This window comes from Lytechinus variegatus, chromosome 6, assembly GCF_018143015.1.
Source record: "Lytechinus variegatus isolate NC3 chromosome 6, Lvar_3.0, whole genome shotgun sequence".
In the NCBI taxonomy this organism is placed as follows: Eukaryota; Metazoa; Echinodermata; class Echinoidea; order Temnopleuroida; family Toxopneustidae; genus Lytechinus; species Lytechinus variegatus.
Window position 1 is genome coordinate 22,008,834 of NC_054745.1, and position 19,926 is coordinate 22,028,759.

The 19,926-nt window shown below is 36.4% G+C and overlaps 1 protein-coding gene across 2 annotated transcripts in view; it reads right to left on the reverse strand.

Annotated features, from left to right (window-relative positions):
• The window catches only part of LOC121417213 (inactive phospholipase C-like protein 2), an 82,729-nt gene continuing 62,803 nt past the window's right edge, over positions 1 to 19,926 (reverse strand). The window contains exons 14-27 of one of the 2 annotated variants that reach the window (XM_041610833.1): positions 17,492 to 17,591; positions 16,358 to 16,537; positions 13,629 to 13,736; positions 13,143 to 13,267; positions 12,267 to 12,351; positions 10,651 to 10,797; positions 9,570 to 9,667; positions 8,653 to 8,676; positions 6,285 to 6,386; positions 5,174 to 5,428; positions 4,058 to 4,147; positions 3,047 to 3,103; positions 2,268 to 2,363; positions 1 to 439 (exon numbers count right to left, since the gene is read on the reverse strand). In XM_041610833.1, coding sequence (XP_041466767.1) covers positions 368 to 439; positions 2,268 to 2,363; positions 3,047 to 3,103; positions 4,058 to 4,147; positions 5,174 to 5,428; positions 6,285 to 6,386; positions 8,653 to 8,676; positions 9,570 to 9,667; positions 10,651 to 10,797; positions 12,267 to 12,351; positions 13,143 to 13,267; positions 13,629 to 13,736; positions 16,358 to 16,537; positions 17,492 to 17,591 — 1,539 coding nt within the window. In that variant the 3' untranslated portion in view covers positions 1 to 367. The remainder of the gene's footprint in view (positions 440 to 2,267; positions 2,364 to 3,046; positions 3,104 to 4,057; positions 4,148 to 5,173; positions 5,429 to 6,284; positions 6,387 to 8,652; positions 8,677 to 9,569; positions 9,668 to 10,650; positions 10,798 to 12,266; positions 12,352 to 13,142; positions 13,268 to 13,628; positions 13,737 to 16,357; positions 16,538 to 17,491; positions 17,592 to 19,926) is intronic. The other variant, XM_041610834.1, reaches the window with a different exon arrangement.

Sequence of the window (19,926 nt, forward strand, 5' to 3'; positions counted from 1 at the left end):
ATGAACGCAATTTTTATTGAATTATCCGCATTACTCTTAGGCGGCTAATTGGAGGATAGGTTTATGAAAAGGGTATGAGTTTACTCAAATAATCCAAATCACACTATTGAGAACTCACTACCTAGTGGGTGACTTTTGAGGACCATCATCATTTAATGTATGGTGTTATATTCCAAAAAATATTGACCGAATGCCAACACCAACACCAAAAGGTCAACACTGAACTTGAAATCACCCATTGGACACGTGCAGTTTACAACAATCGAAAGAGGGGCTTTCCCTAACCACAATCGCATCATTTCTAGGGTCATAGGTTATGTAGTAAAGAACACGGACACAAAGACCGCCCCCTATGGGTAGGACCTGATCATCTACTTTCATCTTCTTCTTGTATATCACCGACATGTGACTGCTTTAGAGAAGTGGCTGTCTCATACACCTGCAAAGAAACATGAAAAATGAATAGGAATAATAATAAAAATGATAATGGTAACAACAAAGATAATAATGATGATGATAATGAAGATGATGATAATGATGATGATGATGATGATGATAATAATGATGATGATGATAATGAAGATGATGATGATGACGATGATGATGAAGATGATGATGATAATGGTAATGATGATGATGGTAATGATGATGATGATGATAATGATGATGATAATGGTAATGATGACGATGATGACGATGATGATGAAGATGACGATGGTGATGATGGTGATGAAGATGATAATGGTAATGATGATGACGATGATGAAGATGGTGATGGTGGTGATGGTGATGACGATGATGAAGATGGTGATGGTGGTGATGGTGATGATGATGATAATGGTAATGATGATGACGATGATGAAGATGATGATGGTGGTGATGGTGATGACGATGATGAAGACGATGATAATATTAAAAACAATAAAGAAAAAATAATGATAATATAGATATCAATAAAAATAATATTAATAATATTCTATTTTTATATATCGCTTAATAGATATAGATGTATCTTACGCTTTTCACCTAAAATTGCCTAAGCTTTTTAAATGTATAGCTTAATTAAATCCTTTTCACACTTATTCTTTTTTTTTACTATGTCATTTATTGTGCCAATACAAACTTGTTAACATGAATTTTCCAACTCTGGCTGTTTTTTTAATATGTGACAGTGTTATAAACATGTTTGATCATCAATAAAGACTATTTTTTAATTCAATTCAATTTATTTTTTTCTTCAACATAATAAAAATAAGTAAAAGATAGATTGATTCAATTTTAAAAGCATGAACAAAATTCAATATCGAAAAAAAATGATATACATATTCGATAAGTGATTTAAATATAAATTAACATGTCAAATTTAAATCAATATAATCAATATCATTAAATATAATTAAATCAATACAATTATATATCATAAGAAGAATGAAATTGGAATTGAAAATGAATAGAAAATTAATGGTTGCTGCCAATTGGAGGAACACAAGATAACTTTTGACCTTATAAAAAATCTTAATGGTCCATATTCTGAAGTCATGTTTAACTCAGACCATGGTCTGTCACTGTGTTAAATTATGGTGAGCCAAAAACTAAAAAATTCTGCTTATATTGTATATTTATCAAAAACTAAAAAATTTTGCTTATATTGTATATTTATCATATTTACTATTTTGTTTCCCTTTACTTTTATAATGAAAATATTTCAGTTATCATTCTTAGAAAGTTATACATGATTTGAGTGTCATAGGAGTTTATAAATTGAACAGATACTAACAGAGATCTGTGCCCCAATTGGCTCTCCATAATTAAACTACAACTTTAAAGAGAAATGCCAGTAGTTGCAGTAAACACTGATTTCATGAGAAAGTCTGTAAAACCAGGCTTAATTGTCAGTATATCATCGAGGATCTAGATCTGGTACAGTCACATAAACTGAACTTTGTGAAATCTTGAAATCTACGCTGAAAAATATTCACACTGAAGATCACCAACACAGATAAGCGCACATGGGACAGTGTATTATTATTGCTTTGAATGTCGTGCCTGACGCTTGACCCGAATCCTGTGCTTATTTGCTAATTTCTCAGCAATTACACAATTTCTTCCAGAATCCTTTGGCACATATTCTTTATTTATACAAATAGACACTTTGGTGATCATTTCATTGGATTCTGTACGAACTCATTTTGATATCGTTACCAAAACTGGCATTTACCTTTAAACCATGTTCAGAACATGTCTTTAAGGGTTATCTGGTACATTACCTGTTTCATCCATTCCTGGCATTCATCTTTAGCACCCAAGATGACCTCCTTTTGACCTTTTAACACACGGATGTTCCAAGCAAAGTTCTCGGTAGACTATGAATTAATGATATCAATTACAACAAAGAAATGTTTTAAGTTTGAACGTATATGCATAATTGAATACAATAAACTTGTAAACAAACTCACAGACAATAACAAACTACATCGTCACGACTAATGTGGAAAATTTTACAGAATCTAACATTTCACGGCATAAACCTGAAGTGGGGGATAGAGGTCCACCCCCTCCCCCCCAAAAAAATGAAATATTGGTATAAAAAGCCAGGTGAAAATAAGGCTACCCCACCGCCAAATAGAACTGCGGGATCAATTTACAAATACTTTTGGGAATGGCTGAATTTGGTGGTCAGCAGGATAACCCATTGCCTACTCTCTTTCCTAATTTAATATAATAAAATTGTACAAAAATTCACAAACAAAAACAGACTACATCAGGGGTCTGTTGCAGAAAGAGTTGCGTTTAAACGTAAGTCAAAAGATCAATCGCAAGTCCCAAATGAGCGCTTTTGATTGGTTTAAAATCAAGTTGCGCAGGATTTTTGGAGTTGCGATCGATTGCAACTCTTTTCTGCAACGGGCCCCAGGATGACTAATGTGGAAACTTTTGCAGCAGTCTGACATTTCACAACATGGACCTGAAGGGGGGGTTCATCCCCTTGGACCCTTTCAAAAGCCTAAGTGAATTACAGAATTCAAGAGATTGATGTGATACATACCCGCGTTAGCTTGCGTCCTTTGATTCCTTCTTTAATTAGCAGCTCAGTCAGATTATCCTATTAAAGACAATAAGAGAATATAAACATTGTGAGCTATGAAATATCGTTTTCCACGATATGAAGGAAAAATATCACGAATAATAATCAATCCACTCTAACATTTACTTATATTGTACACAGGTGACAAGAAAAATACACTCAGCAAAAAAAGTTCTTGGACACTATAAAATTTAAAATATTCCATATACATATTTGATTAAAGGGAAATTATTGTATGTCAACATGACCAGACAATATTCCTCTTCCAGTATGACATGAAATTTTCATGTGAACAGTCATGCATGGGTGGGTGATTAAATGCTTTAAACAATAGCAATGTCAATAAAAGAAAATTGCAAGAAATGGATCAGTCAGTGCATGGCTGGTTACTGCGATCTGGGGCCCGTAACACAAAACTCAGTAGGGATCATAGAGCATTTTACTACGATTGATTCTGTTGACTACAATGCACAATCAATCGTGAAAATTGAGCATATGATTGGCTAAGTTTGTGTTAAGGAACCCTGATTGGCTGCAGAAGACTCGACAACCAAATTTCAGACCTTTGACACGTCAAGTCTTCCTGCAACTCGTCTCTGTTTCTTCATAATTTCAGCCAATCAAATCTGGGTCCCGTAACACAAAGGTTAGCGATTGATCGTACGCTTGATTTCTACGATTGATTGTACATTGTAGTATATGGAATCAATTGCAGAAAAATGTTCTATGATCATTGATAAGCTTTGTGTTACGGGTCCCTGGCCGAGACAGTGACGGCACAATCGATTTGCTGTCTTGTTGCAGCGCAGACAACATCTACGTAAAAGAGGAAGTGCAATGAGTTTTAAACGTGTTGCAGAGCTGTTGCAATATGTGTGCCGACCTGCGATGCGATCGTTTACTTGTTGCAATCGGATCTCAATGCCATCGCATCTCATAGTGCGTGCTATGTTTTAATGATTGAATTCTTACATGGTATTGCATTCCTGCCGTGTGAGATTCATCTATCCTAACAGAGATCCCTTCAGCCTGCTCCGTTAACTTCTTGCATTCCTCTACAAGCTGAAAAGAGATAACACATTATCATCCTCACATAAGCTACCAATCAACTTAATACAAAGATATAAAGTTCCCCGAAATCAATCTGGTGAAAAATAAATTTTAATGAAAGTTCTTAATCAGTGTTCCCACCAACAATATTGGCTAACCTCAGTGAAAAAATGTAATTTGATTATGTACGAATGATAAAACATAAAATGAAAGTGCCTCCTTTAGAGAAGATACGTTTGCTATTTTGTGTTATACATGGCATATTACTAAAAGTTCTTAATCAGTGTTCTGAACAACAATATTGGCTAACCTCAGTGAAAGAAATGTAATTTGATTATGTATGAATGACAAAACATTAAATGAAAGTGCCTCTTTAAGAAGACACTTATGATGTTTTGTGTTATACATGGCATATTACTAAAAAGAAAACAATAATGAAACAAATGATCCTACTTCAAAGAGTAAATGGTGTGATTCCTTATTAAAAGCCTTTTCATAAGCAGGCATGACTATTTTGACCTTGAGTATATTCCCCTCTGAAAAAACCCCCTGAGAAATAGCCAAGGGGCGCTAAGTCACTGCCGAAGTCTGAGGCACCTCATTCGGGTTTACAAAATCTTGCATAGCAAAGAAATCGAAAGTGATTTTTCAAGGCGAGTCTGCATGATAGTTTTATCATTTGACTTAACACAGCAGTAAAAAACAGCATGACAATACTTTGGGGCAAAGGCTTTCATGTTAAAAAAAAGAAAATTTAAAATAAAATAATAAAAGAAAAAAAGAAATATTAAAAAATCTGAATATTTTTTTGGGGATTGGGAGAATATCATGCCTGCTTTTAAGGTTATCATTAAGCAACCTAAATTTTAATAGCAAAGCAGGGAAAACGGCAAAATCACTCAATAGTGGAAATAGGAGACTCATCACTAATCTTTTGCATTAATATTATTAACTATGCCTTGTGTTATATCCGCATTCACTTTTTTCTTCACAGTATCGAAATGGATAGAAAGATAGAAAACGTAAAATGATACTTACTGTGGTATAAGCCATTATTGCTTTCCGTAGTACGTTAGGAGCGTTTCCCTCCAGTCTGAGAAGCGTCGTGTCCCCATCCAACTCCACCATTATAGATACTTGTTCCGTGGTCTTAGCTAATCTATTAAACAACGATCTTACACACTGCTTAAGATTGGCCATCGTTGCCAAACCACAAGACTCCTTGAAACTCAACATCGTACACTGTATGTTCTCACGTAAATCTATAGCTTCTCGCAACGGTTGCAATGCAGTCTGCAAAAATGAACAAAAATATAAAGGGGGAGATAAAACTTATTAAGACGCTCTGACACCTGGGGGCATCTTACAAGAGTTTATACTACGCTGTGGAGCGTTGTGGCCCAGTGGATTAGTCTTCTGACTTTGAAACAGAGGGTCGTGGGTTCGAATCCCAGCCATGGCGTAATTTCCTTCAGCAAGAAACTGATCCACAGTGTGCTGCACTCTACCCAGGTGAGGTAAATGGGTACCGGTAGGAAGTAATTCCTTAAAAAGCTGTGAGCGCTATGAACGCCTAGCTTAGCCGGGTAATATAGGAGCACCTTGAGCACCTAAGAAGGTGGATATGTGCACAATATAAATACCCTATATTATTATTATTACAGTGTATCATATCATAACTTTAAAAATCTCTCGTAAACCTGAGTTTCGACTTCCAATCAGTCTTACAAAGTATTTGCAACTATTGCAAATGCTTTGTTTATCTCTCTCAAGGCTTTGCTCCAATGAATTTCATACCAAACCAGTTTGATCCAGTGTTAACCTGAAACCTATCTTGAATGCATCATCGAAAGGCTTGGCTCCATGGATTTCACACCAAACCAGTTTAAGCTGAAACCTATCTTGAATGCATCATCGACAAGGCTTGACTACAATGAGTTTCACATCAAACCAGTTTGATCCAGTTTAAGCTGAATCGTACCTTGACTGCATCAACGAAAGGCTTGACAACAATGAGTTTCCTCCCAAACCAGTTTGATCCAGTTTAAGCCAAATCCTACCTTGAATACGTCATTGAAAGGCCAGACTACAATGGGTTTCATTCCCAACCAGTCTGATCCACTTTAATCCAGTTAAAACTGAAACCTACCTTGAATGCATCATCGACAGGCTTGACTCCAATGGGTTTCATCCTTGTATACTCTCTAGATTTCTTTGATTTCTTCACAGACATTCCTCTTTTTGTTGGTTTCTGAATAAAAAAATTAATAATCAAAAAAATATTTGTAAAATAAATTTAAAAATGCAGAGTCCTCATTCTAAAACGAAACCACTCGCAGGGTATTTTGGACAGACTTAGTACCATTTTGAAATAATTATGGTCACACAAACGGCCCAGAAGGTCACATACATTGTAGCAAGTACTCACTTACTGACTTGCGAATGTGAAGTTGTAGCATCTGCAATAAAAACATAGAATAGCAAATCCTCACCTTTTGTTGACCTTTGCATGGATTAGCTCGCAATGAAGTAAGCAGTTGCTTAAAGATAAATACCAGTTGTAGTAACAACCTTTAAATGAATTTGAATAGAATCCAATAAAATGACTATCCAAGTGTTTGGATGTAAAAATAAAAGATATCTGCCATTTGGCTCTGGAAAAAAAATGTGTAATTGCTGAGAAATGAGCAAAATAGGCACAAAATTCTTTAAAATGTCCCGTATTTTTCTAAGCAATTTTAAAACACTGTCCAACATATGCCTTTTTGAGTAAGTTATCATCAAAATTATTGGTTTTCAGCTAAAATTTCACAAAGATGAGTTGATTTCAATGTACCAGATCAAGATCCATGAAACTATTGTGGTAATTAACTTTGATTTTCAAAGCTTTGTCAGTGTTTTGTTATTAGGGTATCAAATATCAAAATAAATATGCCAATATGAACCCCCCCCCCCCGACATTTATAATCATCATTTATTGAGACAGGTGAATAAAACATTGGTAAGGATTACTTTCATTACTCTTTCCTTGAGACTCTGGTAAGTTACATGTAGATTGGGGTATTGGGATGTCTGTGTTTTATAGCATTTCTGGGCAGATTTCTTGCCTGAACCACAACACAACACGGGTCGTGTGGTCCAGTGGTTAGAGCATTGGACTCATAATCGCAAGGTTGTGAGTTCGAATCCCAACTCTGCCATTATTTCCACTTTGATAAAAAGGCCCAAGAGTGATATCTGTTGTCTATTACGTCAGCCACTATGACTGATTAACCTAGACGTAAAATGTTTCCAAGGTAATTGGTTATATACCAGCTTGGCGTTTACCAGCAGAAATTGCTGTCCTGCCGAGTTCCTACGGAAGTTACCACAAACAGAAACAGAAACATCTCAATTACATACAATACCGTGTAAGGCGATAGGTGTACATCTCAAGCCCAATACAGTTTACTTAATGAAGTTTCAAATTCACCATTTTTAACATATCATTATAATATCATGCAGCCATATGTTCTAAAAACAACCTATTTCCCAACACAAATTGAGACCAAATAAAAGATAAACAGAAGACGGACCAACAAAAACCAACCCTATGCTTTCACCCAGCACACTATGAATCAATATAACCCCATACTACACAGCTGAACAATAGCCATAACATTATACCTCTAATAGATATTATGGCCCGTATTCTGGAGTCGGGTTTAACTTAAACTCAGGTTTAAAGTTGTGGGTTAAGTATGGCGAGCCAATTGTTAGATAAATCACAAACAGTAGAAATATCATACTTCAGCTCATTTGGCTCTCAAATCATTCATAATTGCCTAGGAAGTATAAAAAGATTATTGGCTTCACCATTGATGAATCAGGAAAGAGCACAGTAAACATAAGAAACATACAACTTAATAACAAATTTGATACTTTTGGCTTCCCATACTTAAACCACAACTTTAAACCTGAGTTTAACTTAAGCCCGACTTCAGAATACGGGCCTACATGTATATGTTCTAGATCCATAACTTGATGTTGATAATTTATACTTATTTACCCTGCATGAGCAAACACTGAAATGAAATGATACAATGTACATGTAATGTCTCTCATAAAAGACTCAAATTGAAATTAAAACAAAAACTAAATTAAAAACTAAGTAATGAATTGCCGTATTCTAGAGACACTATTATGCAGCAATGAAATACATATTAACAAATACTACACTTAACCCTAAGCTACTAAAGGTAGTGTTGGACCCTGTTACATAAAACTAACAAATCAATAACAAACTTGACTCGACAACAAGTTTGCTCTCAACTTATCAAATAGCTAAATAAGATTGCCTTGTGACTAGTACTGATAAAAAAGATTATACACAGGTCCTGGAACCTGAAGCAGTAACAGTTTGAATTAAACACAACTCAAGAAAAAGAAAACAAAACTTGATTTTTAACCAATCAGTAGCATGCATTTTGGAATTAGGTTTGATATCATGTTTTTGTGAAACCTGCCCCTGATCTCACCTGCCAGTCCCAAGGGGAAAGCCACTATTAAAGAAACAATAATAGGGATACATTGCATTAAATCTCTTAATCATACTAACTCTAAAATAGGGATATAATGCAAATAATGCACTGAATTGAGGTGGTCACGAGTGAAAATACAGTGCACATTTCTTTACAAAGTGCAGCACTCTCCTCAAGCACTTAAGGCGAGCACCTAAAATAAACGATCTGAAGCAACCAAGCTTTCAATGCATTTACTTTCACAAACGACAGAGCCAGTGCATTTGAAAATTCGATTTGTGAAATAGAAACACTGAAACACAAGTGTAACAAAAAAATTTGTTACACTATTGTTGCCCTCCTCCTTGGGCAATATTAAGCAAGTACTGCAGTAGAAGCACTGTAGTATTAAATTATATTATTAGCAGTTGGAGCAGCAGCAGTAAATAGTAGTAGTAGTAGTAGATGTAGTCGTAGTTGTAGTAGTAGTAATGTAGTAGTAGTAGCAGTACAAGTAGTAGTACTAGTAGTAGCAGTTGCAGTAGAAAAATAGTAGTAGTAGTAGTAATGTAGTAGTAGTAGTAGTAGTAGTAGTAGTAGTAGTAGTAGTAGTAATAGTAGTAGTAGTAGTAGTAGTAGTAGTAGTAGTAGTAGTAGTAGTAGTAGTAGTAGTAATAGTAGTAGTTGTAGTAGAAGCAGTTGTAGGAGAAGTAGTAAAACTGTAATAGTAATAGTGGTAGAAGTAGTGTCAGTAGCATCAGTAGTAGTACAAAACTAGTAGTAATACTGTAGCAAATAGATAGCTCCTTTTATTCATGGTTGTCATTTCAAAATTTATAACGTCTGAGGTCAAAGGTCAGACGATCATGAAGTCAGATCAAGAACTCTCAACAAAATTTAAATGTCACCGATTCAATACATAAATTAAGACTTACCCCTCCTCCTCTCTTGTTTGTTACTGCTACATGAACAAAGAGAGATGCAGGTTTCAATGGTTCTCCAGTGTTTGATAGGAGGGTTATATGACGATATCCTGCATTATGAAGCGAGTGAAAACATTGATAAGAGGCCTTGATATACATGTAAGAATACTTTATGCCAAAATCATACAATCAAGAAATAAAGATTGGTTGACATCCTATTCACATGGACACTAGAGCCCGTATTCTGAAGTCGGGTTGAACTTAAACTCAGGTTTAAAGTTGTGGTTTAAGTATGGGAAACCAAAAGTAATAAGTTGTATGTTTCTTTCCTGATTCATCGATGGTGATGACAATCATCTATTTATACTTCCTACACAATTATGAATGATTTGAGAGCTGAATGAGCTGAAGTATGATTTCTCTACTGTTAGTGATTATGTAACAATTGGCTGTCCATATTTAAACCGCAACTTTAAACCCGAGTTTAAGTTAAACGAATACGAACCTAGATCTGTAATAATAATTATAACAATAATAGTTGGAATCATACAGCGCCTGAGAATACAAAGCGCTTGCTATTATTACCCCCAGCTTTAGCTCAAGCTATCGTCACCGGCGCTCAGTGCATGCAAGGAATTAATCCTGCCGGGTACCCATTCACCTGACCTGGGTCGAGTGCAGCAAAGTGTGGATAAATTTCTTGCTGAAGGAAACACGCCATGAGAGTCATAACCACTAGACCACGATGCTCCCACAGGGAGCAGAGTGTCACGTGTTCGAATCCAAGCCATGGGGTAATTTCCTTCAGCAAGTAGTTGATCCATATTGTGCTGCACTCAACCCAGGTGAGGTACATGTATTAATGGATAACTTGCAAGAATTTATTCAGTAAAGTAATCAAAAGTGCAAACAAAATAAAATGGATGTACAAATAGGACTTTGCAAATAGGATTATAAGGTGTCGAGTCGATAAATTCAAGCAAGAAAATTGGAGAATCCTGCTCGGTATTATTTTCATAGCTCTACTTGGTTGATTAAGGTTTGTTAACATAGGTTCATTCAAATGGTTTTGCATATTGACCAATAAACATACCTGGTTGTAGGCATTCAAATGGTATGGTATATTGACCAATAAACTCGTCACCTATGAAGTCATCATCTAGGACCACGAAACGCACCAAGGCTAACTCTGGAAGATTGACGGAGAACTCAAAGCTCTCATCAAAGATCGGGTTGTAACCTAGGCGAAAAATGAAAATTAAGTATGAGCTACTTAAGAATAAAATAGGAGTAACATAAGTGTGAAATAAAAGTAACGTAAAAGAAAGAAATAAGAGTTACCTAAGAGTAGAAAAAGAGTAGCATAAGAGAATTATTCATTTGAATCTAATCTGATTTAGTGGTTGCAATAAAATCGATTTTACATATCTAACTTCTGTAGCAACATCGTCAACCAGTATCTCCCTACTATTGATCAATTGTTATTGAGGTGAGCAGAAACAATAATAATTAAATTGCAAGAATTGAATGCAGGAGAGAGGAGGACCAAGGTAAGGGAGGGGGGGGGACAAGAGGCTGGAAAATATGACAAGCAAAGAAAAAAAGGTTATCACTCCAAAAGTAACGTCATCTCGTCCTAAAATAAATGTTTTATTTCAATTTGAATTTCTTGACCATCATAAAAGACAAAAAAATAGTAGGGGGACATTTGTTATTGTGTCCCCCCTACTATGGGATTTCTGCCCATGCGCTAGACAAACAAATGTGAATCTAAATGGATCAGTATGGGCAATGTAATTACAGTGAGATATGGCGACATGAGCACCAGGGCCCTGTCTTACAAAGAGTTGGGCAATTCTATAAAACAATCAACCTTTTTGGACATTCGACCCCCAATTTTCTCCAGTTTTACTTCACTTCATAGACTGACCTAGTCAGGGTCATTTGAGAGCATTATAGACTGTCAAAAGAACAAGAAAGCATAGACAGAAATTTTCATGAAAGTCCCACATATAGGGGGTCAGACGTACATATTTTATGGAATTGCCCAGTTGCACCTGGGGCCCGTTGCAGAAAGAGTTGCAATCAATCGCAACTCTGAAAATTTAGGCGCAGCTTGATTTTCAACCAATCAACAGCGCGCATTTTGGACTTGCGATTGATTTTTTGACTTGCATTTAAACCCAACTCTTTCTGCAACGTGCCCCTGATCTGATAAACCACAAACATGACAAGCCAGTAAAGCCAGCCTAGAACTAAAATGCAGGTTTGTTAATTTTTTTCACAAAAAAAGAGTATTTTTATAAATTTGTCTCAACGTAACAATTGCCTGCCTATTGTAGTGAGATCGGTGAAAAAAAAATGAAATGACTCTACTTGAAAACTTAATAATTTACCCTTTAAAACATGTGCTCGCAGGCAAGAATTTACTTGTTCTTTTCATGAAAAAGTTACTAGCTTGACAGTGATTTTTACCGGTCTGAGACCGTCGGACCGGCGCATTATACATACTCCATGATCAGTAACAAATCATACAAAAAAAAGTATTGCTGTATCTATAGCAAAAAAGAGAAACAAAAAATCTAAAAAGGGAACCGTTGGCATGTCTGGTATAGCCTGCTCACAGGAAATGATACAGTCTGGAATTTATCATTTGAAGCATATTTTTTTTCAAATAGTGGGTCATCAGAATTACGAGTATTACTTTACCATTATGAGGTACCGTCTTGGTGCGTTCCTCTCTGCAGTCGGCTGGTATGCCGAAGATCTCTACAGAGATGTATGGATCTATCACCTACAGAAAATAAAACAGATAATGTTCATTACCACGTAGAGGTGCTGTGGCTCAGTGGATAAGTCTCCGGACTGTGAACCACAAGGTCCGGGGTTCAAATCCCATCACAGCAGTAGCGTCCTTTGGCAAGGCATTTATCTACATTTGCCACTCTTGACCCAGGTGTAGTACATGGGTACCCGGTAGGAAGAAATTCCTTGAATGCTTGATGCGCCCGATCAGGGTAGCCGGGGTAATAATATGCAGCGCTTAGAAACATTTGTATTAAACGCTATATAAAAAATTGAATATTATTACCATCTATTCCTCTACCTAGCTCTTATACCCACTTAGTTCAAATTCTCATTTAGTTTAATGCTCAGTTGGTCCAATTTCTACTTCATCTCATTAAAATTGTATTACTTTGTCAAACGAAAATTTGGTTTATAAACAGTTAACATATATTGTATAAGAACTAAGAGTATTTTAGGGTAGGAATCTTTTTTATTTTCTAGGGGCTATCTTTTTTTCCACATGGGGTAACTGCATAATGGGGGAGGGCTATTTCTTTCATTTTAAGGGCTACTTTTTAGGGGCAGCCATAAATTGTGCGGTAAAACCAAATCGATTTTCAATAATCTTGAATATATTTCTATGAAAGATCTTGGAGCGACTCTAGAAAGAATGGCCGCCCCAAAGCATGCATTTTGGGGGGAATTTTAGGGGCTATTTGGGCTGTCTTGGGGGTGAAATCACCCGTCACCCTCCTAAATTTCCTAGGCTGTTCAAGAATGATAAGACGAAAGACTCACATCTCCTTTAGATCCTGATCCCCTTGGTTTAGGGAACTGTTGGCCACTGATGATCTTGATGTGAAGGATCTGAGGCGATACTCCCGGAATCACGTCAAATGAGTTCGGTCTGAAATATGCAATCTCTGAAAAATAACAATCAAGCAATAAAGTCACACTCTTAAATAGTTTTGGTAGAAAATAAACTTTCTCTGTACCAAAAGGTGGATCCTTAACTGCACACAGTAGAAATTTGTTATGTCATGCCAGACCAAGAATTAAAATTTTCACATAATGAATTCTGTGGCCTTGACCTTTGACCTCATGATCCCACTCAAATAAATATCCCATTATGCAAAAAACCCAGAGATATTTCAATGAACATAATGACCTTTGTGACCTTTGACCTCATGACCCCTCATACGTAATCGTATCATTTGTATCAAGTTTGAACTTGATACCTTTAGTGATTTTTTCAGTTATGACGTTATCAACAAAACTACTGACCTTCTCTCATGATAGCTGGTTTCAATACATATCCACAGCTGCCGTTCATCTGAAACTTTCCATCATAGAGATCTATCATTAATCCTGGCGTCTGGTAATTTAGAGCCACTGAAAACAAGAAAATAAATGGACATCTAATTATATGCATGATTAAACATTTAAATGCAATGCCAGAATTTATTTTTTTTTAAAGTGAAATATTATACAGATATTGCCTACCTAGAGTTTGAATATAACATTTCCTCTCCCAGATGGAGTTATATTTTTCCCAAGGGAATATATTTTGCCAGAAGCGCAGCGCTGAGGGAAAATATTATCCCGAGGGAAAAATATAGCTTCGGAGGGGAGTTGAAATGTTATTTATTAAAACGATAGACCAGGCAATATCTGTTATATTATATAGTATATGTGGATTCGCCATCAGAAATTGCATTCATAATCTGGTTCAAGAGCGAAATTCTTGCTCCAGCTCTGATCCGTCTACGTCATAATAGATTTTTTTTTTAGAAATACATCAAGCGCGTTCTTCATGCAATCTTGTTGCGCAACTTGTACGCAGCGAGTGACGTCACCTTAGTGGATATAACGCCGTAATTGAAAATACTACGCAGTATATTCCCTGAGGTGACGTCAAAACCTAGAATATAACAACTGTGATCCTCGCAGCTATGGTCACGTGATGGCGTATTGCAGAGATGCCAACTTTTGGAAATCAGAATTAGGGAGGATTTGCAACCGCCACCAAATTATGTGCGCGTAGCGCACATCTCGAGCGCGGAGCGCTCGACCCTTGTGGCCGGGGTCCAGGGCCCGCCTTAGGGCCCTGGAAGCTCTGGGTTTCTAGATGCTCTCTGGTGCAATCTGACCCTTATTTTGGGGCATTTCACATGTTTTGAAATAAACATTGTTCCCACTTTTTTAACATTAAAAATATCAAATATGCATTTTCACATGTAAATAAAAAATGAGGGGACAAAAGAAGTACCTGTTCAACAACAATAATGAGGAATTATCACTATCGGCTATAGGCAGGTTATGTTCCACTATAAATCCAGAAAAGAAAAGCTCAGCGCTGGTCCCTTGCTTGGTGAAATAAAGACAACAGGGTACTAGTAGAGCTCGAAGTCGAAGATTTTGTCATCGCAATGTCCGCGTCCGTAGGCCTATGCCGTTTGCTCCCGAACGAAAGTGCTTCCGATCCGAATTATCATCCCTGCTAAACTGAAATGTCCACGCTGCAAATTGCGCAAAATGCATGGTAAATTCGTATTTCCGACTTCCGAACACACAGGTACTGGAGACTGTATTCAGTCTTATACTTCTGAGACCATTTCTTGTTCTTCTTTTGTTGATTTTCCGCCATTTCGTGTCAATATCAACCCATCAATACGCCGAAATCACACACCGATATTCCACCGCACGACTCGACAAATCCAGTGGCTGCGAGCGCACACGCCTCGCGAAGCTAGCCGGGCCTACCGGCCTGGTGCACAGTGGATTCCCGTTGGGCATATCACATGCACCAGCTTTTCGCTGCTCCTTATTTGTCTACTTTTCACACAGAATTTAGTAGCAGCGAATATAATGGAGTTACTACATGCTAAAGTTAGCAGACGATACATGTCCTTCCAATCCAATTTGTTCAATGCAAAAAAATCGTAATTTCGGGAGGATAAGGATGGTAATCGTAAGGGCGGGAGTTGGGATGAATTTTCGGGAGCCTCCCGATGAAATCGGGAGGGTTGGCATCTCTGCGTATTGACCTATCACTGATTCGAATCTACATAACCTATGTAATATAAAGGTTTATTTTCAATTGGTCTAATGCCATTTTTTTCATATTTCCAACTCGTCTACTATCATTTGGTCTATCATCAATTCGTCCACTATCCACATGTTACAATTGCCATTTCGTCTAATAACCAATTGGATCAATAGCCATTTAATCCATAAACCATTGAGTCTAATTGGATAAGAGTTGATTGGGTGAAATGAATGAAAAGAAAATGTATATTAAATCAACTGGTTATAGTAAAAATGGTCATAGATGAAGTGGTGATTAGATGAAGTGATTATTGGATCAAACGTTTGTTAGACGAAATGCTGATGGACAGAATGGCATTAGACTAAATGAAGGTAAACCATGTGTTGAGTGAACAAGTTGGCAATAGACAATCAGTAGTTTACCAAATATAAAGACACCTTATGAAAGCAATGTAAGAAGAGCAGTATATCATAGACAATGGTTAAAATTTCAGAGGTCTGGCTTAAAAAGAAAATCCCCTGAATTTGATGTGTTTGTATTTGGACTAAAACATTAACACCAAGGAAGAAAATAAATTGTGCAGACTCTCAAAATATCTGTGTCGACAAAAATCATCTGAAGTCTCTTCGCGTCAACTGATTGATGAAAACTTAATGGTCATGAAGGGGTCGATTAAATAATTTAAACAAATTATATTCATGACATGAGAAGATGTTCTTTATTCCACTATCACAAAAATTTGCCTGCCTTTTGGTAAGCTTTCGGTTGCTAGGCTGCAAACTTTGTCGGACTGTCGTAGTTGGCGCTGGTGCTGATGCACCACAAAGGACCTTACCAAAAAAAATTACTCGCAGGTAAATTTTTGTGATTGTGGAAAAAAGGATGTTTTCTCATGTCTACACACCAATCGGATGAACCTCTCCAGTGAAATTATGTTTAGTATTACAATATTGTTCCTACTCACCTATTTGACATCCAACATTCCACATATCTTGCGGGTTGAGGTTGGTTGAATCTACCCTGTTTGCGTTAGGATACACCCTGGATAGGAAACTCTTGTTGTGACTCACAAAGTCCTCAGGACACATGTTGGCAAACTTCTCTGCTGTATTCTCCACGAACGAACATAACTCCCAGTACCTCTCTGAAAAACAAGAAACAAACAAAACAAATCAATCACCAATTTTATACATTTAAATCTCTACAAAATATCTTCTACATGTAGTTCCTCTTTCAGAAACATACACAACAAAATTGATGGAGGTTTACATCTACATTATGCACTTGTATGATCATGTTATATTCTCCATGAAAGAACTTAACTCCCAGTACCTCTTTGAAACAAGAATCAAATAAAGCAAAATCAATCATCAATGTATGTTTAAATCTGTGCAAAATATCTTCTCGTACCTCTTTGAAAAAAAAAACACACTACAAAATTAATTATCTATCAAGATTTACATCTACATTATGCACCTGTATGATCATATTGTATTTTTCAAGAATGAACATTACTCCCAGGAAATCTCTGAGACAAAACAAAAACAATAAAATGAATTCACAGTTTAAGTTTATATCTACAGAACACGGGCGGATCCAGGATTTACCAAAGGGGGGGGGGCTCATTTTCCTGATGAAAATTTGACAAGCAAAAAAAAAAGGTTTTCACCTCAAATTGAAGGTAATTTTGACAAGCCCCCCCTCCCCCCCAAAAAAAAAGAAAGGTCCTCACTTTCAAAAGGGGGAGGCACACTTCAGTAAAAATGGCATATTAGCATTAAAAATTTTGATAATGGCTCTCAAAGGGGGGAATGGGCACATACAGGGCTATGATGGAGATATTGATGCGCTTAACTAAGGCATGCATACTGGCTACACTTGTGATGTCATAATAGAAAGCAGACGCAGCCACTATCTAATCAAAGCAAATTTTGGGGGATTGGGGAAGATTTTCCAGTGAAAGATCAAAGTTACCCCTGATCCACTTAATAAAACAAATAATGTTCGAACTCATTTTGAGACTGTTACCACAACTGGTATTTATCTTTAAAATTACATGCCATCCTAAAATGCAAAGTGAAAAATGAGTTTTACTTACGATTCTGTCTTGCTTCGTTGAATCCTGGAAAGCGAATTGATTTGCATAGTGTAACCAGGTCCGATAACTCTCTTATTAATGGCCTCTTCTTCACTCCATCCTGTAATATAAAGAATATGATTTATGAAACCAGGTCTGATAACTCCCTTATGAATGGCCTCTTTTTCACTTCATTCTGTATATAAAGAATATGATTTGTGAAACCTGGTCCAATAATTCCTTCATGAATGGCCTCTTTTCCCCTCCATCCTCTGAAAATATAATCATTAACTTGTATTGTGAGACCAGGGCCCTGGATACACATACAATTTACAGGGCAAAGAAGAACTGATAATATAAACAATGTATTCTATTGTATGACCGGGGTCCTTTACCATAATGAGATACACTTATTAAAGGACAAATCCCCCTACAAAAAGTTGATTTGACTAAAAAAAAAATCCAACAAGTATAACACAAAAAAAAATTCATCAACATTAGATGAAAAAGAGTAAGTTATTATATTTCAAATTTTCCTTAATTTCACAAAACAGGGGACTGACAATGTCACCCACTCACTATTTCTGTTGTATTTTATCAAATCAAATATTCTAATTTTCTCCTCATTGTCCTATGAAACAAAGGTTTTATTCCTCAATGAACAAGTGAAATTACCACTATTTTAACATTTCATGCTTCAGTCAAGTTGGTCCTTATTGTATGTTGAATATCAATAAACAAGTGGAATGCCTCTGGCCGTCTCACCTGCATCACGCGGTTCAATATAGCAGCAGTGCTCACTTTGAATACTACTCTAACTCGCACAAGATGTTCAGTGATACATGGTTACTCTTATTTCCCTTTTTTATGAACTAGACCAATAAACTTACAGAGATATGATGGTTATTCAACAAAAAACCCCAACATGGCCAAAGTTCATTGACCTTACATGACCTTTGACCTTGATCATGTGACCTGAAACTCGAACAGGATGTTCAATGATACTTGATTACTCTTATGTACAAGTTTCATGAATCAGATCCATAAACTTTCAAAGTTATGATGGTAATTCAACAGATACACCCAATTCGGCCAAAGTTCATTGACCTTTGACCTTGGTCATGTGACCTGAAACGCGCACAGGATGTTCAGTGATACTTGATTACTCTAATGTCCAAGTTTAATGAACTAGACCAATAAACTTTCAAAGTTATGATGGTAATTCAACAGATACCCCCGATTCGGCCAAAGTTCATTGACCCTAAATGACCTTTGACCTTAATCAGGAGACCTGAAACTTGCACAAAATATTCAGTGATGCTTGATTACTATTATGTCCAAGTTTCATGAATCAGATCCATAAACTTTCAAAGTTATGATGGGAATTCAACAGATACCCCCCAATTCGGTGTTGATTCCTCCAACATGGTCTAAGTTCATTGACCCTAAATGACCTTTGACCTTAATCATGAGACCTGAAACTTGCACAAAATTTTCAGTGATGCTTGATTACTATTATGTCCACGTTTCATGAATCAGATCCATAAACTTTCAAAGTTATGATGGGAATTCGACAGATATCCCCAATTCGGCCAAAGTTCATTGACCCTAAATGACCTTTGACCTTGGTCATGTGACGTGAAACTCATGCAGGATGTTCAGTGATACTTGATTAACCTTATGTCCAAGTTTCATGAACTAGGTCCATATATTTTCTAAGTTATGATGACATTTCAAAAACTTAACCTCAGGTTAAGATTTCGATGTTGATTCCTCCAACATGGTCTAAGTTCATTGACCCTAAATGACCTTTGACCTTGGTCATGTGACATGAAACTCTAATAGGATGTTCAGTAATACTTGATTAACCTTATGGCCCAGTTTTATTAACTAGGTCCATATACTTTCTAAGTTATGACGTCATTTCAAAAACTTAACCTCAGGTTAAGATTTGATGTTGACGCCGCCGCCGCCACCGCCGTCGCCGTCGGAAAAGCGGCGCCTATAGTCTCACTTTGCTTCGCAGGTGAGACAAAAACCAAAGAAATAGTGAGGGACATCATCAAGCCTCTCAATGAATTGTACATATACACACCAAACATTTTTAAAATCCATTAAATATTTTTGATTTATTGCGCAGAAACCAACTTGCATATTTAATGAGCTGTGACCTTTGACCTGCTTTCTTCTTCAATATTCATAGATAATGTAGGTACCAACCTCATAATATTGTATTCTAATTTAAGAGCAACATCGTTTTTAAAACAATTATTCAATGTCATGCCCGTTTGATTTTTCAAATAAACTTTAAAACCCACACTGGTCTACATGCTTGAATTCAATCACATGCAATGAAAAATAAACTGAACTCAAACTTAAAAAAAAAAACAATTCCAAATTTAGATAAGGAAAAAATATTTTTTTTTAAATCAAATACTTTAGCCATGTATACTGAA